The 23776-nt window shown below is 40.6% G+C and overlaps 1 protein-coding gene across 2 annotated transcripts in view; it reads right to left on the bottom strand.

Moving 5' to 3' along the window:
* Positions 1-14364, bottom strand: part of LOC147644963 (uncharacterized) — a 28478-nt gene extending 14114 nt beyond the window's left edge. The window contains exons 1-3 of one of the 2 annotated variants that reach the window (XM_086836650.1): positions 10521-14364; positions 8550-10325; positions 8273-8485 (exon numbers count right to left, since the gene is read on the bottom strand). In XM_086836650.1, the coding sequence (XP_086692776.1) occupies positions 8273-8485; positions 8550-8899 (563 nt within the window). In that variant the 5' untranslated portion in view covers positions 8900-10325; positions 10521-14364. Of the gene's footprint in view, positions 1-8272; positions 8486-8549 lie in introns of both variants that reach the window. The other variant, XM_086836647.1, reaches the window with a different exon arrangement.
* Between the last annotated feature and the right edge of the window lie 9412 nt (positions 14365-23776).

Here is a 23776-nt window from a genome sequence, read left to right as displayed (position 1 = left end):
AAAATTTCGAAGTTCGGAGGCGAATAGAAAGTGGAATTTCTCACTGCCGTGGTGTCAGGAAAACTCGGACGGGGAGTTGACACGAACAAAACAATCAATTTTGCAGCGGTGCGACCGAAATTAAATGTTCGGCCCACTGTCTAAGACCGGCAGCGAGAACAAGACGGAATCAAGCATATACTTATCTCAGCGGAAACATCACCGGGAACTGCTGGTGAAAGGACGGAAAGATATCCGGATCCGGTTCGAAGGACCAATGTTTGTAGGGAGGCGATCCTGCCGCTGAAGATCCTGTATTGGAAAATGTAACCAAAGTGAAAATTCCCACGTCGCAAGAGAAGTTGAAGAGTAAGGCAGGGGCGTCGTGGGCAATTCAAAAATCGTCAGCTTTATTGCGCTGCATACATGGTACTAAATAGCTTACATGTAAGGGCCGCGCTCCCGACCGATTAACAGTGCGAGAGCGGGCCCGGGAAGTGGAGCGCGAACTAGCCGTCCCTCAGCTCGCTTAGCAGCGAGCGAAGCTCGGGAACTCGGGAGCGGGCGTTCGCGATCATCGAAGAGTGGACGCGGGAGCGCTTATACTAGCTCGATGAGCCGTGCGCGAAGAGCCGACTTGCGGGAGTGCAAGAGCGGCCTAAGCTTTGTAGGCTCGGTGGACAGAGGCGGCGCCGCGAAGGGCCTTCTGACGTGAACACTCCCATAGGAATGATCAAGAAATTAATACAATTAAAAATTATAACTTTTTAAGTTTTCAACAGAATTTGATCAAATTTGAGATATAGCCATTTTTATATTATTTTACAATTTTGTGAAAAATTTTATGAAAATCGGACTACAATTAATTACTATTAATTTTTTGATCCTTTGCATGGCAGCTGTATTATATGGTATTTCCAGTTTCGTAAATTTTTACACAAAATTGTAGAATAATATAAAATAGCTATATAATCTATATATATAAAAATGCTCTGTTCGTGTCTACATCCTTCATAGACTCGAAAAGTTCTGAACCGTTTAAGCCCAAATTTTTACACAACATGCGTTTAGGTTCCAGCTCGGTTATTGACTACTTTTGATGTTGATAGCTTATCTGCGGTTGCGAATATATCTATTTTTTTAGCGTTTCCCCGTGCCCCTACTACTGCGCCCTCTACAGGCAAGTCAAAGCATTTCCTGTCAAACATTAAAAACATATTGAAAGAAGAAATTGGAGATACAAATTTTATTTTTTGTTCAGGTTCAGTAAGAAACGAAGTCATGCCACCAAAAAAGTCGAGATTGGGTCGTTGTATTCGCAATACAGAAGCAAAAAGACGTAAGATTACGAATATGACTGACGAAGAACGGGCCTCCTTCTGAGAGACTGAGCGGCTAAGAGCAATGCATGGGAACGCGTTAATATTGCTCGCAGGGGATTTCAGACGAACGTTGCCTGTGATTTCCCGATCGACACCAGCTGACGAGATAAATGCTTGCCTGAAATATTCTATATTGTGGAAACATGTACGTACATTACAGTTGAAGACGAATATGCGTGTCCAGTTACAGAACGATGACTCAGCCGACGTATTCTCACGACAGCTACTGGACATTGGGAACGGAAAGCTGTCAGTCAATGAGACGTCGAGAAAAATAGTATTGCCCGGGAATTTCTGTAATTTAGTTACATCGAAGGAAGAACTTATCCAAAAAGTGTTCCCCAATATCCGAATAAATTATAGGAATCACGATTGGCTCAGTGGACGAGCGATTCTCGCTGCCAAGAACAAAGATGTCTACCAGCTCAATCATGTAATCCAAAAAAGCATAGAAACTGACGAAATTACATATAAGTCGATAGATACCGTTGTGGAGGCAGATGAAGCAGTTAATTACCCTACCGAATTTCTAAACTCACTTGATCTGCCTGGAATGCCACAACACATATTGAAATTAAAAATAGGTGTGCCGATTATCATGCTCCGGAATATAAAACAGCCGAAACTCTGCAACGGTACGCGACTCGCAGTCAAGAAATTGATGAACAACATAGTAGAAGCAACGATCATAACTGGTCCTTTCAAAGGTGAAGATGTCCTCATTCCTAAGATTCCTATGATCCCGACAGATACACCGTTCCAGTTCAAGAGATTGCAGTTTCCCATTCGTTTGGCGTTTGCAATGACCATAAATAAAGCTCAAGGTCAATCTCTGGAGTTGTGTGGTCTGGATTTGGATGAAGATTGTTTTTCACACGGACAATTATATGTTGCGTGTTCACGAGTCGGAAAACCAAAAAGTCTTTATATTTACGCGGAGAATGGAGAAACAAAGAATATTGTATACCAACAAGTATTACAGAATTAAATTAATTTGAAAATGATTATTTTTTGTTTGACTTATTTCTTATGCGTTCAACCACAATATGCCACAGAGAAACGTGGCAGTCCATTTGGAGAATGGTCAACGTGTCTATTTCACAGAAAAAAATGTGCAAGAAAGAGTCCTGAATCGGCCAGCGATAACTCTGACTGCCTTCTTCACCTTATGCCAGGAAGATGATTTTGCCAGAACCTTGATGTATTCAGAAGTGCCCTCTTAACCATAATATGCCACAGAGAAACGTGGCAGGGTACAGCTAGTATATAATATAAATAGTATAATATGAAAATCTGTTGAAAAATGGAAAAGGTATAATTTTAATTCTATTATTTGCTCGACCGTTCCTATGGGAGCAATATGATATAGTAGTACGATTTTTTTTTACACAAAATTGTAGAATAATATAAATTAGCAATATCTTAAATTTTATTAAATTCTGTTGAAAACTGAAAATGTTATTATTTTTTTTGTAAAAATTTTCCGATCACTCCTATGGTATCTATATGATATAATCGTCCAAACTGGCCCGTTCCGACATATATACGAGTGAGAGTATATAGAAGACTAACTACAAAGTTTCAGATAGTTCAAAACTGAGAGACTAGTTTGGTTAGAAACGGACAGACAGACAGACGGACATGGCTAGTTCGACTCGGCTGTTGATCCCGATCAAGAATATATATATTTATATAGTCACTGCGTTGCAAACTTTTGACTGAAATTATAATACCCTGCAAGGGTATAAAAATAAATTGAATCTAATGTGTATATAATATTAAGATAAGATTAAAATTGAATCAAAAGAAGAAAATAAAAATAAATATTCAAAAGAAAACATAAAACTCCTTGTGTCTTTATTTCTTTATAAAATTTCAGAGTTATTTATCCAGTTGTCGTCGGTTTTCGTGAAACCTAACCAACGTACAAGACATCTTTTTCCTTCTCTTTGAAGCACCTTCTCAACTAGGTAGGTAGTGGGAAATCTAGTTTTTTCAGCTCTTCCTTATAAAATCCACCCTTAATTGGATTTCCATTTAAATCTTCTAATAGAAATTTTGTATTTTGAACTTTGTCTTTCCTAAAAATTTCAACATTCCAATTAGGAGTGTACGATTTCTCAAATACTCCCATATATTTTGAAATTCGAACATTGTCACCAATTTTCAGTTTGCTACCTGTAAACATTTTTATATTATTGTATACCGTTCCTAAGATGTGTTAATCATTCTCAACGTTTACATCGATAGGAGCCATTTTTATAGTCCTATGTATTTTGTTGTTGTAAAAGTTAATTAACTTTTTGTAGATTTCAACCCACTTATAGCTCCCGTTGAAAGAAAACTCTTTCCACATAAATTCTTTTAATGTTCTGTTGAATCTCTCAACAATTGAAGCCTTTAAGCTAGAAACACACGATGCAAACAATTTGCAGCAAGTTGAAAATAATTTGCAGCAAAAGTTTGCACAAATGTTTACACCTATGCAAATATTGCAAGAAAATTTCTTGCTCCAATAAATTTTTGTTTTGCACGCAAACTTTTGCATGGCTATTTCGTGCAATATATTGCGTTACTGTCTACACGTGTTTTTATTTTTTATTGACACTGCTTGCAAGCAGAGCAAATAACTGTCGAACTATTTTTTTCTTGCGCTCTCGTTGCGAGCACAACCGAAACAGTTCATACTCTCTCGCTCTCGCTCTGAGCAAGAGACTCTTGCTGTATTCTTTTATGTTTTCTGTTGAAAATTTACCGTATTTGGGTATCGCATCGTTTCTTTTACCTTTCCTTTATATTCTTTGAATGTAAACAAAGATTTAAAAGTGGGAATATCAATACATAGTGACTCTCCATTAAAAGACATAATCAAAACAAAACGTGCGGTAGAAATGTTCGAAACAGAAATTTCCCCGCCTTCGACTTTGCATTGAAATATTTCGAAATATTTTATGAATAAATGTAAAATAAGCTTATTTTCGTTAAATTCAATATATTCGCTATAAACATATGTAAGAAAAACAGACATTTACTGAGTTTTAATTTTATGGCCACGGTTGCGTTCTCCAGAGAATTGCCCATATATATATGTATATATATATATATATATATATTTTTTAATTTTTTTTTTATATATATATATGTATATTTCGTCTGCAATACAGACGCTTGCCTATGCGTGTGAGTGTATACCAATACATATGCAAAAGACTTTTTGCTTCACTGAACACGACAAAATGGTCTTGGAACAACCACATTGTGCTTTGTTTGCTGCAATACTACGACTGAAAGCAAACAGCACATGCAAACAAGCAAACAGTTGACGCAACCAAGATAGCTGTCAAAAAATGTATACAGACGACAAGCAACAAATATTGCTGCAAAACAACTTTGCAAGTTTTTTGTTTGCAGCAAAATGTTTTCACTCGTGTTTAAACGTGCAAATTTGTTTGCAGCAATCAACTTGCTGCAAATTGTTTGCATCGTGTGTTTCTAGCTTTAAAGTACTAAATGTTGAATAATGATTTATTTGATGTTTTATCAAAGACTTATATTGTTCGTTAAAAAACTTTTTTCTATCATATGTTTGTAGATGTTTTGGTACTCCACGCCCAGATTTAAATATTTTCTCCATTGCTTCAACAACATATTTTGCAGCCTTAGCTGCAAAGCACTTAAACGCTTCACCCTACGCTAATTTCGAGAGTGTGTTACTGTTAGTAGGAAGCGATATCCATTATTCGAGGGAGAGTACTTTCCGTCCGTTTGGTAGAAAATTTCTCTATATAGCTCCAGATCATGTGTTTTATAATTTTTTGGAAGATGATGAAATATTAAAGAATATAATCCGCTAGTGAGTTGCCAGTTTTGCCCATCCTCAAACTCAATTGTATTATTTGATACATTTAATTGATTATTCCCAAACATTAATTGACCAGAGTCATTTTTGCATGGGGGAGGTTTGAGTTGTGTGAGCAGTCGCTTGGTTTGATAATACTGGTGATGATTGATGTGAGTGATAATCAGGTGTAGAGAGTGAAGAATCATCATCTATAGCTGATTGGGAATAAAATTGATCGTTCTCGTCCACCTCATCCCCACCAGAAATATTATCATACTCATCATCACTTTTTAATATGCAATCCAATGGTTTGTATGCATCATATTTAGGTTTTAAATTTTTTGTAGCTGCAGTGTAAAATGTTAGTTTCCTTTTTTTCTAAGCGGAGTTTTATTCTCTTTGTCAAATTCAAATTGATCATTTTGATTGTCTCCCCCTGTATTGGACAGGAATTTTTTGTTAATATTATTATTATTATGATTAACAAGTTCATTTAATGGATGTTATGAAGTTATGGTAGGTAGGTAGGTTTCAGTGGTGAGGCCCAATACTGGGGCCTCCAATTAGAGCTAAGCTCCTTTTTGATCCATTAGGAGATCGGTAATTCGAAGTCTGTACTTTGCCCTGCCGAGCCTGAACGGGCTAGTTCATCTGCCTTCTCATTTCCTGGGATCTCGTTGTGTCCCGGTACTTGTACTTTACAATGTTACGTGTACTTTATTTTTGTCAGCAAGTCTGTTAAGGGCCTTCATGCATTCTGCCACTAGTCGTGAGTTCATTTTCACGGCAGCTAGGGATTTTATAGCCGCTTGGCTATCCGAGTAGATTCGAACTCTGTTGCCCCTAAGGTCCTGCCTTAAGGAAAGTTCGACTGCTTCCCTTATGGCTAGTAACTCAGCCTGAAAGACCGTCACTGAGTTAGAGAGATTAAAAGCCTTTTAAATTCCCCAATTTTCAGCGTAGATCCTAGCCCCTACGCCGCAGCTCATTTTTGAGCCTCGTTCTACACTACTACTTTGCCCCTACTCCAGTCTTCCCTTGATGGGTATGAGGTCGAGAATGCGTTCCCGAATTTCATCTCCGCGATCATGTAGTCGGTCTTAACGTTTGTATTTATGCCGCTGCTACCAAAAATCTTGCCGTGCCCGGCGCCGTATTCCCTCCAGCAATTGCTTGCCTTCAGTCTTACTGCGCTCTGTGCTGCAATGTCCTTCACGAACAGTTCTTTCGGCATTATATCCAGGATAGCGTTGAGAGCAGCCGCGGGGCATGAGCGCATTGCACCCACGACCCCCGCACTCGCTGCCCGTTGTATCCGTGTCAGCTTCGTTCTGTTGTAAACCCTAGTTAGTGCCGGCCACCATAGTAGGGCTCCGTATGTTAGTATTGGCCGTACCACTGCTGAGTAGAGCCATAAAATTATCTTTGGGTGCAGTGCCCATTTGTTCCCAAACATTTTCCTGCAGGAGTAGAATGCAATGCTTGCTTTCCTTACTCTTTCTGCAATGTTTTCTCTCCATGAGAGCTTTTTATCCAGAATTACTCCTAGTTACTTCGCTCGCTCCGCTTGTTTTAGCTCCATGCCATTTATACTGGGCATGTTGAAGAGTGGTATCTTAGTTCTTAGTGTGCAGAGCTAAGCTCTGTCTTAGTGGGGTTGATACCTAGTCCGCAGGTTTTTGCTCATTTATTTAATCGATCTAGCGCACCCGTCAATATTTCGCTAATAACGTCAGGGTATGGTCCTGATACTAGCAGTACTACGTTGTCTGCGTATGCAACTGCTTTAACTCCACCCGTATTGAGATCTGTCAATATGGCGTTCATATTTGTGAGCCAGACTAGGGGCGATAATACCCCGCCCTGAGATATGCCTCTCTTCACAGTCCGCGTGAGGTAAGTGCCACTCAGTTCGGCTGTGATCGTCCTGCTCTTTAGCATGACTCCGATCCACTATCTAATGCCTCTCTCAATACGTAACAAGTTGAGGAAGCCCAGGATAGAGTCGGGGTTCACGTTATTGAACGCGCCTTCGATGTCTAGGAAGGCGGTCATTGTGTATTGCTTGTGTCGTAATGTCTTCTCGACATGATGTAGAACTACATGTAGCGCTGTTTATCTATAATCCTTTGCTAGGATATGCCCCCTTCGGTCCGGTTTCGGTATAAATATGAGGGGGGGGGGTGTGCGTCAGTCTTATACAAGCATCGTAATTGGCTTTTAGCCATTTGCAAATGCTATCCTTGACTGATTGTAGCATTGACGGTATTAAGCCGTCTGGGCCCGGGCTTTCGTACTTATAGAAATAATGTATTGCCCACTAAATTCGCTTAGTGGTAATGATGTCTTTCGTTGGCGTGTCCATTTGAGCGATCGTTCCCCTCTCGGGTTTTGAGCTCACTCTTAGGCTTCCTGGGAAGTGGGAGTCTACTAGTTGTAGCTCTAGTGGCTCCTCAATTGTAGTCGTAGCAGAGCCGTATGCTCTGTTGATCAGGGTAGGGCTTATGTGCACCTTGGCGAGAATTTTGCTTACTCTCGCCGTGTCCTTTATGCCTTTTAGTGATTCGCAGTAGTTTTGCCAAAACTTCTTCTTGGTCTTATATACTGCTTTTTTGTAAATTCTTCTTTGTATGCTTCCCAATCCCGAGTTACATAGCTGTTGTTGAAGGACTTTCTCGCGGTCGAGAACGTTAGCTTACATGCCTCATTGAAGGTGTTGTTGAGGATGTTCGTTAGGTTCTCCACCTCCTTGTCGAGTGCCTTTGCAATAGATATTGTCTTGATTCTCCTGCCGTTTTTACCCCCGTCTTACGGGGGTTCCATTTTGGCACCTGTTTATTAACTGGCATCGTTAGTTCAAAGAAAATATATTTATGGTCTGAGAAGGAGTGTTCTGTCGATACCCTCCAGTTTTCGACCCTGTAATTGTTTTGTTCTATATGTAAGGTGAGGTCTAACACCTCTTCCCAACCTTGAAAATTTTCCGTGCTCGGAAAGATGAAGGTCAGCGTATTACCCTTATTACATACCGTAACGTTTCTGCAAATAATATTGTCAAAGAGTGACTCACCTCTTTCGTTTGTCTCCGAACTCCCCCAGAGCGTGTGTCTTGCATCTCGCATCACACCCGAGCACCAGGGTCGTCTTCATCTCTTCCGCCCCTTGCAGCAGCTTGATTACCGGCTCAGGCGGGGCCGGTTCGTCATGGGCCATGTATGCCGATGCAATGGTGACTCCGCTCCCATCCGCCACTACGAATCTGGCCACTGCTAGGTCAGGGTTGCTTAGATTGGGACAGAGAAAAGCATTAAAATGATTCTTAATTACTATGCAGGCCCTGGACCTACCATTCGAGTTTGTGCACAGTAGTGTGTATCCTTGGATCCTTAGTCCAGTTCATTTCCTGCTCCGCTCTAAGGATGGTCCAGTCCTCTGTATGGATGTCTGGGTTCTGGGCCCTCAGATAGGCAATCACCCTGGCATGGTCAGTTTGCCTCTTTGGTAACCAGATGCGAGCTTTGGGTCTCCTTGGGATCTCCCTGGCGTGGACTACCCTAATCTTAAGGCTAGCCCATGTGTCGCTGATCTTAGCCACAAACTCCGCCAGGAAGCTTCCGGAGAACCCGTCACACCTGATAACCCGGTGCCCTCTGTCCACGTCTGAGGAGTCGAAGGAGGGGATGGGACCGGTCGGCATGCTAACCAACTAGTCGGTCACCATGTCGGCCAACTTGGCCTCGATCTCCTCCCACTTCTCCGACAGCAGGCGACCGTCGTCATGTAGCTCGTCCACCAGTGCCATAGCCAGACTGTCTCTGGCCACCTCGCTAAATTTCTTTGTCTTGCTGACAATGTTAGTCGCTCGCGGCTTACCCTGTGGGTCCTTCGCTCTCTTAGGTGCGCTTTCGCTCACTTCCTGTGAACGAATTCGTTTCGCCTTCGAGGGCTGGAACGCCGATGGGTTTAGCGCTTTGTATTGCTCGAATTCCGCGATCTTCGCAAGGAATTTGGCCTTGTCCTCGGCATACCGAGGGTCAGTTTTTCCCTCAGCCTCGTTCTTGGCTATCTTGCCGGCTGACGGCCTATGGAGTTATAGGTTTAAATGTTTTTTTCTAAATCCATAATATTCTGGGTCTTAAATTGTTTTAACTCTGAAAACTTTTTTTCAATGCATTTAGTGTTTTATTCAATTACTAGCCGGCCCGTCCCTGCTTCGCACGGGAATTAAACATTACATTTAGATTAGTCAATTTTAACACATTCATAATAATAATAATAATATGACACATATTCATCCTTTTTTTTCAATTATTGAGTTCATTACATTTATTTAGTTAGTGCTTTCTAAACAATATTTGATGTTGTTTTATTTTGTGGCAGCAAAATAAATTGATTTTCAGGGGCTCCGACTCGCGATAGACCAACATACAGTTGACCATGAGTAAAACATTTATTTCTTCATTTTCAAATGAAACACCCTTGAAATGATGTCATGACGATCGAAAGATCGCTGATCAGGTAGTAGTTCTGCTTTAATTTCAGGCCATTCGGGGTTGCACGTAAATGTGACAAATAAGTCTGGTCTCCCGTAATTTCTGACATAAGTCATCGCGTCTTGGGTTTTTTCATGCAGGTAACGCGGAGAACCTGTAAATGAAGATGGCAAGATTACGCGTTGACCTATATTTGATGGGTCAACATTTCCGTCTTGATTTAAAGCATCTCTGAGATGAATGTATTCTTCAGCCCTTAGTCTCTGTTGGTTACGACATATGTAATTCAATCGTTCCGATATCATTTTTGCCATCATATCGACAATATATTGACTAAATAAGTTCCTGTAATAATGTAATGCATTAAAACAGTTAGCTCTAATCATCAACCTAAATGCATAAAATTGCATGCACGTCACAGTTTTGTTACGCGCTGTACCTTCCTGCGGAATGGTTAAATAATAACCGTCTTCTCCTTTCACGAACATACGATCGGTGTAACTCAGAGACCCTTTTAAGTTGGCCGTCTCTTCCGTCGATCACTATATCTCTGGGGCCTTTTTCTTCGTCAACCAAGAGAACGGCTACCTCGTTTACAGCTGGAGCATTGTATCTACCCGGGTGTGCTGTCTGTGGTGGGCGGTCGGAATCAATAATTAATTTTAAATTATCTGAAGAATTGCGTTCTATGTTTTGTTTAAAGCTTCGTATATATACATTGTGGTTATTCAGTGCGGTCTGTAGTTCGTTAATTAAATTTATTTTCAGCGTTGGAGCTATGTTTGACCTCAATGATAGCTGATCTGCTTCTGAAATGAAATATACCTGCAAGTATTGTGGATTTTGGCCTGGTGGTGGTAAAAGGCTACCAATAAGATGATACTTGTCCCTCTATTTTAAAAGTTGGCATAAAATTACCATCTCTTATTTCTTTTGCGCCAAATGAAGTCATTTGAAATAGGCTATTGTACTTACGGATGTTGGTTATGAAATGTCTAGATAGCGAATGATTATTTGTCAAAAGATTTTTTATTGGCTGTGGTGGTTCCTGAATACTTGGGAGACTAACTTTTCCAGAAGAACAGCACATTCCATTTGTTTCATCGACCCATTTTTTTGCTGAACACTTAGGGCATATCTTATTCATATCGCCGATTTGTATTGAAGACTGATGAGCATAATCAATCTGTGGATCGTATCTAAAAGCCGATCTTTTACTGTGGGCTAAAGCTTGATTGCGACTTCTCGCTCTTAACGTCTTTTGTCGTTCTCTATTATCTTGAAGGCGTTGATGATATCTGCTCGCGTGCCTCTGTTAATAACGGGTAGAGTCTGTCGAAAATCTCCAGCAAATACAAAAGTAATCCCGCCCATGACTGCAGAGGAGTTCCTTAGATCCTGTAAGGTTCGGTTCACGGCCTCTATATGTGCTCTATGGCTCATCGTGCATTCGTCCCACATAATCAATGAGGCGTCTTTTAGTAATTTACCAATAGGTCCATTTTTGCGTTTTGAACATGTAGATTGTTGTTCAAGATTGACGGATAGTGGAAGTTTAAAAGTAGAATGAGCAGTTTTGCCATCCTTCAAAAGAGTTGCAGCATTCATCACAGCATCCCGCAAATGGATATATTCCTCGGACCGAAGTTTCGTCTGATTCAATCGAAGAGGCCTGACAGTATAAACAGACCTGATGCATCCGGCCAATAACGACATTCGATTTGAGCTGTAATCAATAGTTGGATTATATCTGATCTTCTGCACGCTTCAGCTACCCTTGCCCTGTCGCGTTCATTATTTTGAGAGTGAATCAAATCGATTGCTGCAGAACGCGACTGCCTAACTCTCAATCGTTTTCTCTTAAGCCTCTCCTAATAATTTTTTGCCTGTTGCAGACCCTGCGAGCCCTCTTGTTTTTGTCTCTCGCCTTAATCCTGATGCAACCGTGAAAGATGTCGCGATCCACTTGAGCAAAAAATTGAATGTTCCTTTAACTGAATTCTATGTCTCAAAGTTCAATTTTAAGCAGAAACGAGATATTTTTTCTTTTAAAATTGCACTTTCCGACACGTTATATAGTAAGGTTCTTGATGCTTCCGTATGGCCCGTACATGCTATTGTTCACGAATATCTTTACAAGAGCAACCCACGGGCTGGAGTGCCCCTGACTCCCTCAACCAGGCCTCCAAAAAACTAATTAACTCGTTTTCTTTGCATTATCAGAATGCTCGTAGTTTGTTAGGGAAACTTAGCAAGCTGCACGCTAATAGTGCCTCCTTCGATGCCAACGTTATTTCTTTCACCGAAACGTGGCTTAACTCCTCTGTTTCCGATTGCGAATTATTCGCTGGCAACTATATTGTCTATAGGCGTGACCGTCAAATGCGTACTGGCGGCGGCGTTCTTATTGCCGTGAAATCTGACCTTATTTCTGAACTGGTTCCCACAACCTACTCAGATAATATTTTGGAGTTTGTTGCGGTTCGTGTTCAAGTTCACGACTATTCTCTCTATGTATCATGCTCTTACATCCCACCCCGGTCTGACGCTACTATTTATCTACAGCACCTGTCCTTAATCCAGGGAATTCACTCAACTCTGGGTGTTAATGACCATTTAATAGCTATGGGCGATTTTAACCTTCCTTCCATATCTTGGTTGCCATCACCAGACACCAATTTTCTGGTTCCCACTGCAGCTCATGACTTAGTCCAAGGTCTTATTGACCTTTCTTTGGGCCAATTGAACTACGTCAAGAACTGTAGTGATAAAATCTTGGACCTTATCTTTGCGTCCGAGTTCGCCAACGCCCTTGTCTCAAGAATTGACCCTATCTCCTATCCTGAAGATGCTTATCATCCCACTCTGGAGATAATTCTTGAAGCGTCGTTTCCTTTACTTCCTAGTCCAGAAGTTGAACCGACAACTTTTCGCTGCTTCCGCAGAGCTAATTTCAATGGCATTAACTCCTATTTATCCCTAGCTGATTGGACTTTTTTGGATTCTCTAGACGACCCCAATAACATGGTTATGCGCTTTTACGATATTTTATATTCTGCCTTTGACATTTATGTCCCATCCTTTCCTTCACCTGACGCGTCTTACAAGCCCCCATGGTTTTCTCGTCGACTATCTTACCTTAAAAACTTGAAGTCGAGGCTTCACAAGAAATTCACTAGGACTGGGTCACAGGTGGACCTTTCTAGATACTTGACAGCTCGCACAAAATTCTTAGCCTACAACTCTGTATGCTACAGAAACCACCTAAATCGGTGTAGGGATGAGTTTCAGGCTAATCCTAAGCAATTTTACGCGTTTGTAAATTCAAAACGAAGATCCCAAAATTTTCCTTCTTGTCTTCATCTCAATACTGAGTCCGCGTCTAACGAGCCTGATATAGCGAACCTGTTCGCAAAATTTTTCCAGTCTACGTACTCATCCATTGGCTACAATACAACCTCTTCGTATCCTTATTCTCTTCCACTTTCTAATTCCACTTTCATGCCCGCTATTTGCGAAGACGATGTTTTTCAGAACCTCAAGACACCAAAACCTTCCTTTTCTTCTGGTCCTGATCGCGTTCCTAGCTGTGTTTTGAGACACTGTGCTGGTGCTTTATGCCGACCTCTGTCAATTCTTTTTCAGATGTCGCTTCGTCTTTCATTTTTCCCAGAAAGTTGGAAGGAATCTTTCATCATTCCTCTCCATAAAAAGGGCAGTAAATCTAATATCGAAAACTACAGAGGTATTGCAAAGCTTAGTGCTATTCCAAAGTTATTCGAACTTCTGATTACTGCGCAGCTGCAGCACCAATGTCGGTCAATTATGTCCCCCTCTCAGCACGGCTTTATGAAAAACAGATCAACGTCTACTAACCTTCTAGAATTTTGTGCTGTCATTAGAAACGGTTTCAAATTAAATTTTCAAACAGACGTTATCTTCACCGATTTCAGCAAGGCTTTTGACTCGGTAAATCACCTACTATTACTTAGAAAACTTACGCTTCTTGGTTTCCCTGCTTTATTGACTAACTGGATTGCAACATATTTATCCAACCGTAGTCAACGTGTTGCCTTTAAGCGCTTTCTCTCAAACCGGGTTTTTGTTTCTTCTGGCGTTCCTTAAGGGAGCCACCATGGGCCACTTCTGTTCGGCCTCTTTATCAATGACTTGCCTGAAGTGGTTCTACACTCAAGTGTGATGATGTACGCAGATGACGTCAAACTTTGTTTGCCATTGACGAATTCTCATTCACACAACCTTTTGCAAACTGACCTTAATAACATGCAATCCTGGTGCATTAATAATCTCCTCTTTCTCAACAACTCCAAATGCAAATTTATGTCATTTTACCGGAAGAATTGCCTGCTCGCCAATTACTCTATAGGTGCGTGCGATCTTGAACGCATTTATACGGTAACAGATCTCTGAGTCCTATTTAACCACACCCTTAATTTTAATGACCACATTGGTCTAATTATTAGTAAAGATCGAGGGGTTTTCGCCTTTGTTAAGCGATGGTCAAGGGAGTTTGATGATCCTTACACATCAAAACTTCTTTATATCTGACTCGTTCGCCCTATTCTTGAATATTGTTCGTGTGTGTGGTAACCTCAATATGCGAAGTATCAAGACCTTATTGAATCTGATCAGAAACAATTCCTTTTGTTAGCTCTACGTGGATTACACTGGGATCCACATCGTCATCGAGTTAAATATCCAAAATCTGTTAACCTACCTATCCTTACCTCTGCCAACCTGATGTGAGTCGGAGCACATCGTTAAAAAAAACTCCCTTTTGTTGTGCAGAGGTAAGGGTACAATATAATTTTAAGAATGGCAGTTCATTGCTATTTTCTTTTATAAATAAATAAATAAATAAATAAATAAAAATAAATAAATAATTCCCTCTCTGCTCGTACATATTCGTAATCTTACGTCTTTTTGCTTCTGTATTGCGAGTACGACGACCCAAACTCGACTTCTTGGGTGGCATGACTTCGTTTCTTACTGAACCTGAACAAAAAAAAAAAAAATTTTAATCTTCTATTCCTTCTTTCAATATTTTTGGGATGTTTGACAGGAAATGCTTCGATTCAGCTGGCTGCCTTTAGAGGGCGCAGCAGTAGGGGCACGGGGAAACGCTAAAAAAATTGATATATTCGCAAACGCAGATAAGCTATCAACATCAAAAGTAGACAATAATCGAGCTGGAACCTCAACTCATGTTGTGTCAAAATTTGGGCTTAAACGGTTCAGAACTTTTCAAGTCTATAAAGGAAGTAGACACGAACAGAGCATTTATATATATATATATATTTTTACCCAAATATCTTATTAATTCTAATTGTAGTAGGCTAGCAGATAGCCATGTATGTTAAGCCTATGTTTGTTAAACCTATCTTAAGAGATGAAAAGATCATGTGAAACGGGAGAAATGGGACATTCGGTTGTGTGGAGTGAAATAAAGAAGTACGAATTAAAACGCTCGGTTTGACCTTCCACAAATTCAGAAGTGGGATCAATCTACGAAATGAACGAAATTGATTTAAAGGGTTTTTCGGTCATCGAGCTGAAAAGGTGGCTATCAGCGTTGGGGCTGCCAACCCAAGGTGTTAAAACCGAATTGATGGCGGGTCTAGGCCAAATACCACCTGAACAACGAGGTCAATTGCCAGAAGAGGAAGACTGCCAGATAATTGGAGAGGATCAGACCAGTACCTCCAACACCGGACCCCAACAGGTCGACACCGAGACGGGAAATGCAATACAATCCTTGAAGGAAAGCGATTACGAGAGTATTCCAGACCACCGAAGTAGAATTTTGTGTCAAGGCAAAAAGACCAGATGCCCCTTTTACCAAGTGCGACATGAAAATTAGTTTAGACAATTCTAAACCCTTCAGATGCTCACCTAGGCGGCTTTCTTTTAGTGAGAAGGAGCAGCTTCAGAAGCTGCTAGACGAATATTTAGACATGGGCATAAAAAGAAACAGTGACTCGGAATATGCTTCTCCTATTGTGCTGGTGAAGAAAAAAACAGGAGATTTGCGTTTATGCATCGACTATCGAAAATTGAATAAAGTCTTAATAAAGGACAATTATCCGTTGCCTTTAATAGACGACCTTTTAGACAAATTAGTGAATAAAAGAGTTTTTTCAAAACTAGATTTAAAAAATGGATATTTTCACGTATTCGTTGGCGCAGATTCTGTGAAATATACATAATTTGTCACCCCCCTAAGACAATTCGAATTTTTAAGGATGTCCATGAGCATCAAGAACGCATCAGCAGTATTCCAGCGCTTTGTAATAAGATATTTTCGGATTTAATACGCAAAAAAAGTCATCGTTTACATGGATGACATATTGATAGCCAGCGCAAACATGGAAGATCATTTAATCGTATTAAAAGAAGTGTTCATAAGACTGGTTAACAACAAATTAGAACTTCGTATGGACAAATGTGAGTTTATGCAATCCAGTATAAAGTATCTGGGATTTTTCATTGATAAAAAAGGAATCAGAGCTGATGACAGGGGTATTGATGCTATTAAAAATTTTCCAGTTTCTGAAAAGTACACAACGTTCAAAGTTTCTTAGGATTATGCTCCTACTTTAGAAGATTTATAAAAGATTTCTCTACGTTAGCTTAGCCACTTTACGATATTTAAAAAAAAGATAAGGAATTTTCTTTTGAAGAATGAGAGCTAAATTGTTTTTTTAAACCTTAAGGAAAAACTTATAGAGGCACCGGTTTTAGCCATTTATAATCACAAAGACGAGGTTGAAATGCAATGCGGCGCAAGTTCTATGGGCTTTGGTGTGGTATTGATGCAAAGAAAGGGAGATGGAAAACTCCATCCCGTGTTCTATTTTTCTAAGCAAAGTACTGAAACTGAAGCAAAGTATCACAGCTTTGAGCTGGAAGCTCTGGCCATTATCTACGCCTTGCATAGACTTCGAATCTATTTACAAGGCAGACATTTCAAAATAATAATCGATTGCAATTCTCTAACGCTTACTTCGAACAGAGTCGAATTAAATCCTAGAATCGCACGATGGGCACTTGAACTTCAAAATTATGATTATGGACTCATCCATAGATCCAGGACAAAGATGCAACACGTAGATGCTTTGAGCAGATGTAACATTTTAGTCGCAGAAACCACTAGTTTTGAAGAGATCTGTCAATCAAAAGATTTAAAAATACAACAAATCAAAGAAGAACTAGAAAGAAATCAGCACAAACTATTCGAAATGAGAAATGGCGTTGTTTAAAGGAAAACTAATGACGACCGTTTATTATTCTTTGTCCCTAAAGAAATGGAAAGTCACGTTTTGCACAAATACCACAATGAGCTTGGGCACATTGGCAGGGATAAAATGATAGAAGCGATAACGAGGGGTTATTGGTTTAAGAACATCAAAGAAAAATGCCAAAGTCACATAGAGAACTGCCTAAAATGTGTAGCAATTTCTCCAAACTCTGGAAGATTTCTTACATAGCATTCCAAAAGGGGATAAGCCTTTTGAATTGTTATACATCGACCATTATGGACCAGTTGCGGCAGGAAGAGCAAATAAACACATATTTTTAATAGTAGATGGGTTCACGAAATTTGTTAGATTATATACGACAAAGACGACAAGCACAAAAGAAGTTCTAAAACTTTTAGCCGATTATTTCAGGTCGTACAGCAAACCGAAATGTATAGTTTCTGATAGAGGCAGTTGTTTCACATCTAATGAATTCTCTCAATTTACAACGGAAAACAATATTAAACATTTGAAGATAGCGACAGGTTCCCCACAAGCAAATGGACAAGTGGAACGCATAAGCAGGACCATAGGACCTTTGATAGCAAAATTAACTGAACCTGAAAATGGAATACACTGGGACAATATAATACAGCAAGTAGAATTTACACTCAATAACACTATACACCGAAGTATTAAACAAGTTCCTAGCAAGATGCTCTTCGGTGTAGAGCAAAAAGCCCAAATTATTGATGAGCTCAGGGAGAGATTGGAAGAAATTAACGATACAACACAGGTAGAAAGCTTAGAGAAAATCAGAAAAACTAGCTATGGATAATCAAAATCGTGCACAGGCGTATAACGAAATATATTATGATAAAACAAGAAAAAAGCTAAAGGATTATACTATAGGAGATTACGTAATGGTTACAAATTTTGACAGTACTACGGGAGTTGCTAGGAAGTTAATACCAAAGAATAAGGGCCCGTATGTAATAGTTAAAGTGCTTTGCAATGACGGGTTTTTGTTAAAGGATGTTGAAGGTTTTCAAGTTTCTCGGAATCCATACAGGGGTGTTTGGAGTGCTCAAAACATAAAAGCTTGGATAGGAAAACGAAAGAAATCATAAAGAAACCATTATTCGATAAATTCACTATGAGAAAATAAGGAAATGATTAAAAAAAATGTTTATTTCAAAGGAAACCTGGATAAGGGGATCCAGATGGTCAGGATGGCCGAATTGTAGTAGGCTAGCAGAGAGACAAGTATGTTAAGCCTATGTATGTTAAGCCAATGTATGTTAAGCCTATGTATGTTGAGCCTATGTGTGTTAAGCCTATGTATGTTGAGCCTATGTGTGTTAAGCCTATGTTAAGAGATGTAAAGATCATGTGAAACGGGAGAAATGGGACATTCGGTTGTGTGGAGTGAAATAAAGAATTACGAATTAAAACGCTCGGTTTAACCTTCCACATAATGGAGGTTGTAAGTTCCTAAAACTATCGAAGTAAAACGAGTGTTTTCCCTTCTTATAATAGGCTACCCAATGCGTTCCTTCTGATGTCGAGTCTGCTAAATTTATTATTCCACATTCAGAATGATGAGGTAATTTCGGTATTTCATCTTTCATTTAAACTCCTCGAAAATGAGGAATATTTTTAAAGGCAAACTTCAATATATCGAAATTCGTTAACGCTATGTTAGGTAGCTTATTTAGTAGTTTTTTTGAATGCGTTTTTGTTTATTGATATTATTATTTTTTGTAAATGATATACCGTAACCTTTCTTGTATGTGTTCGCGCCACAAGGGCGCTTAATTTCGAGCAGCAGTGTGGGAGCACGAGCTCTCGCCGCTCCCGGTCGTCGCTCGCTCCTTCTCGTCCGGTAGCCGAAGGCGACTCCACGGTCCCAGCAGCCCATGAGCGGGGCTTTAGTTTCAGTTCTAATCAAAGTGCCTAATAAAAACTACCAAAGTGGAAGCGAAGCCCAACTACGCTTTTTTATTTTCTGGAAGAACACCACGTGGAACAACGACAACAAGAACATTCAATCAACCCCTGCCATCGGCCGCCGACGAATTATTGGTTTGACGACGGCTACAGATTTTTGGACACCATCCGCCCACTCCTTTTCATGGTCCTTCGATCGCCGGATCTATCCTGATCCCACCAGTGCCCCATTGCGGATTTTTTTCAAAGATAAGTACGACTCGCCTTCCAAAGTCCATTCGTCCGTGGTCGCCATATTCCTTTTCCATCGGCGTTTTTTCTTTTCATCAGATTCCGACCAAAGTGAAAAGTGCTAAGTCTATATATATATAAATGATCTGTTCGTGTCTACTTCCTTTATAGACTTGAAAAGTTCTGAACCGTTTAAGCCCAAATTTTGACACAACATGCGTTGAGGTTCCAGCTCGGTTATTGTCTACTTTTGATGTTGATAGCTTAATTGCGGTTGCGAATATATCATTTTTTTTTCGCGTTTCCCCGTGCCCCAACTGCTGCGCCCTCTACAGGCAGCCAGCTGAATCGAAGCATTTCCTGTCAAACATCCCAAAAATATTGAAAGAAGAAATAGAAGATTAAAATTTTTTTTTTTTGTTCAGTTTCAGTAAGACACGAAGTCATGCCACCCAAGAAGTCGAGTTTGGGTCGTCGTACTCGCAATACAGAAGCAAAAAGACGTAAGATTACGAATATGTACGAGCAGAGAGGCTTAAAAGAAAACGATTGAGAGTTAGGCAGTTGCGTTTTGCAGCAATCGATTTGATTCACTCTCAAAATAATGAATGCGACAGGGCAAGAGTAGCTGAAGCGCATTTAAAGCTTGCAGAAGATCAAAATCTGCAATACAATCGTCTTGCATTCCGATATAATACAACTGTTGATTATAGCTCGAATCGCAATGTCGTTATTGGCCGGATGCATCAGGTGTGCACATACTGTCAAGCTCTCAAATTCAAAAACGAACCAAAGGATTGTGTTGCGCTTTCGGGAAAGTGAAATTGCCTCAACTTGAAGCACCACCAGAGCCTCTGCACTCTCTATTCGCTGGATCTACAGCTAAATCGAAGCATTTCCTGTCGAACATTAGGAAATACAACTCTTGCTTCCAAATGACGTCATTTGGAGCGGAAATTATAAATGCGCAATTCATGCCAACTTTTAAAATCAAAGGACAAATCTATCACAAAGCTGGTTCCCTGCTTCCGTTCCCAGACAGCGAACACACATTTCTTCAAATGTACTTCATTGGTGATGATGGAGATGAAGTAGATGCACGTTATGGAATCAATACCTCGCTGAAGAGGCACATTATTTCGCAGCTACAGAACCTTTTTCACGAAAGGAACAATTTGGTGCGTTTGTTCAAAACAGCAATCGATATGATGCCTTCGGATACCCATAAAATTGTCAATCATGCAGACAAAACGCCTGCTGGAGACCATATCAGGAGATATAATGCTCGAACTATAGACGAAGTGGCAATTGTCATAGTCAGGGAATTAGTTCCAACCTTGAGATATTATTCTCTATCGACGAAACGATCGATGGGTAAACGTCGCAGAAACTCACCGTTATTACGATGCTTTGCAGTATCCACTCATTTTCTGGGATGGTGCCGATGGATACCATTTCAATATGTGGATGTTAGATCCAGTCAATGGTGTAGAAACGAATAAAAAGTGCAGCGCGATGAACTTTTACTCATACCGATTAATGGTTCGAAGGACCGATGACAATCATATATTGAAATGTCGTCAGTTGTTTCATTAGTACATTGTCGATATGTATGCAAAAATTTAAACAGAACGTTTGCTGTTCCTCCGATGGAATCAGACGAAGCTTCGGTCCGAGAAATATATCCATTTGCGGGATGCTGTGATGAATAACCGTAATACAACCAACGTTGAAAAGCTCACGATTTTGTATCCTCATACATAGGTCCACGCCACATGCAGGAATATGCTCAAGATGCCCAGGCGACAACTCTGACTGCCTTCTTCACCTTATGCCAGGAAGATGCTTTTGCCAGAACCTTGATGTATTCAGAAGTGCCCTCTTTTTACACGTGGAATGCCACTAAAAGAGTGTTCGCGCGACGAAAACGAGGCGAGCCCGTCGAAGGACACCTTGGCATCTTCAAAGAGAATACAATCGGTAGACTTATTTCTAATGCGTGTAACCACAATATGCCACAGAGAAACGTGGCAGGGTACAGCTAGTAGATATATATATATATATATGCATCCAAGTTAATACCTACATAAATATGCCCACCCACAGTGAATTTTCTTCTTTTCTAAGTGGTTAAGCGCTTGCCAATATCTACCCTCTACTTCGTCTCACTGTGATCCGCTGGTCCAAGCATATGTATATATATGTATATAGATATATACATATATATATATATATAGATATATACATATATATATATATATAGATATATACATATATATATATATATAGATATATACTAATATATATATATATATATATTATTTAATCCAGAGGCATATTCACACACATAAGTACCAGTGTCCGTCATTAAACTGCATTTAACCTTTTTAATATATAAAACGAAGATTATATATATATATATATATATATATATATACACACACATGCACAAGAAATAACCCTGCAGTACCGCGTGTCATCAATAGCCACTGTCATTAACCCGTCATCAACGCGCCGACTGCGACTTCTATAGAGTCGACGCTCTGCCGGCTGCGACTTCTACCGAGTCGACGCTCTGCCGGCTGCGACTTCTATAAAGTCGACTCACTGCCGACTGCGACTTGTACGGAGCCTACGCTCTAATGTTGCCATGGTGATTGTCTCTCTCACTGTCTCACTCACTCTTCAAACGAGCGAGATGAGTTAAAAGCAAATAAGTTAACAATTAAAATCGAACCAACTGTTTCGCACCCTAGAAATTTAGCATTTGTTTGTGTATAATTATTATCATGAACAATTATAATGATGGTATTAGAAATAAATATTCTTTAAATATAAAACGCGAAAACGCGAAATAATAATTGCATATCGAACAAAATTGTTTGAGTTGCAATAACATTTTGAGTAACTTGTTGCCTAGTCGGATATATCCTTTATACCTTATTTCCAATGGAAGCAGAACACTCGGACACAAGTTTGCCAAACGGGACTTTGTGAAACGAAACGAACAATAAGAGAAAAAAACGGACTTGAGGATCCGTTTTTCCGGATCGTTGTTCGTTTTGTTGTTTGAGGCACGGTCCTTTTTTTTTCCTTTCCTTTTTTCGTGTTTTCACTTGCAATTAAACAGAGAGTTAAGTAAGGAGTGTACGCAGGCCAAATTTGAAAAAAAAATTATACATATTTACATATTCTGTTCAGTTTTCAATAATTGAAATTATATATCATAACATATATATATATATACTAGCGGCCCGTCCCGGCTTCGCACGGGCATTAAACATTACATTTGTCAATTTTAACACATTCATAATAATAATAATAATATGACACATATTCATCCTTTCTTTTTTGTTTTTTTTCTTCAATTATTGAGGTCATAACCCTAAAAGAAAATACATTTATTTTGTTAGAGCTTCTCTGTAAACAATATTTGATGTTTTATTTTGTGGCAGCAAAATAAATTGATTTTCATTGGCTCCGACTCGCGATAGACCAACATACAGTTGACCATGAGTAAAACATTTCTTTCGCAGATCGATCCATACTAATTCGAAGGTTTTGCCTTTTTTTTTTTTATATTCGTATTTATTTATAAAACAACACCTAACGTAACATTAATACTTAGAGACTAGGAACGAGGCAAGGACCCATATTGTGCGGTACGGCCGCAAAGCAATGCTTCGCACAATAGTAGGCCTCTTAGCCCGTCCGCTCCCTTCTACCCCTCTCCAGCACTCTGAGAGCCTTCAGCACCTTGGCAGAGAATGCTGCTGTCGCTTCCCACAACCTGGGATTCTCCAACATCATCGGCACCAGCGTGTCCACCCTGATCTCCGCTCCTGCTACCTCCTCCAGGGCGGCCCTCTCCTCGTCGAATCTGCGGCATTCGAAAACTATGTGGTACACATCCTCCGCAACTCCAGAACCGCACTCCGGGCAACCATCCTCGTCGTCATGACCGAACCTCTTGAGGTAGCTACGGAAGCAACCATGCCCGCTCAAAACCTGGGTCAGGTAGAAATCCACCTGACCATGCTTCCGCTCCATCCATGCCACTAGGTTGGGGATCAGCCTGTGCGTCCAGCGCCCTTTGGACGAGGCGTCCCACTTCGCCTGCCAGCTCTCGTAGCTCCTTCCTCTAGCCGCGCTCTTCGCCTCGGCCTTAGCGCCGCCTCCTGGTCCTTCGTGACTTCTCAGCGCACACCGAACCTCCGCCTTCTCACGGACCAGCTCCCTCAGGGGGACCATGCCGGCTATCACCAGAACGGCGTCGTCCGAAACCGTCCTGAACGCGATCGCCACCCTAACAGCGCACAGTCTGTAGGTGGCCTCAACGCCCCGCATATAGGATTTCGTCGCGGCTGCTTTTGCCCACACCGGCGCCGCATACAATATTTGTGATGTTACGACGCTCGTCAGCAGCTTCCTGGTGATCTGCTTGGGCCCTCTGGTGTTGAGCAGTATGCGGGCGAGACGTCCTGCCGTCCCGCTGGCCTTCTTCTGGGCATACTCCAGGTGCTCCCTGAATGACAGCCGTGTGTCGATTAGGACGCCGAGGTATTTGATCGCCCTCTGCGATCTGATCGCGGTTCCACCGACCCGGATCTCGGCCGTTTCCACCGCTTTCCTGCTCGAGAT

Source organism: Drosophila serrata, unplaced genomic scaffold (genome assembly GCF_035046125.1).
Source record: "Drosophila serrata isolate PLE 108 unplaced genomic scaffold, ASM3504612v1 contig_47, whole genome shotgun sequence".
Classification (NCBI taxonomy): Eukaryota; Metazoa; Arthropoda; class Insecta; order Diptera; family Drosophilidae; genus Drosophila; species Drosophila serrata.
Note: the sequence above shows the minus strand (reverse complement) of the source record. Positions and strands in the feature narration are given on the sequence as shown.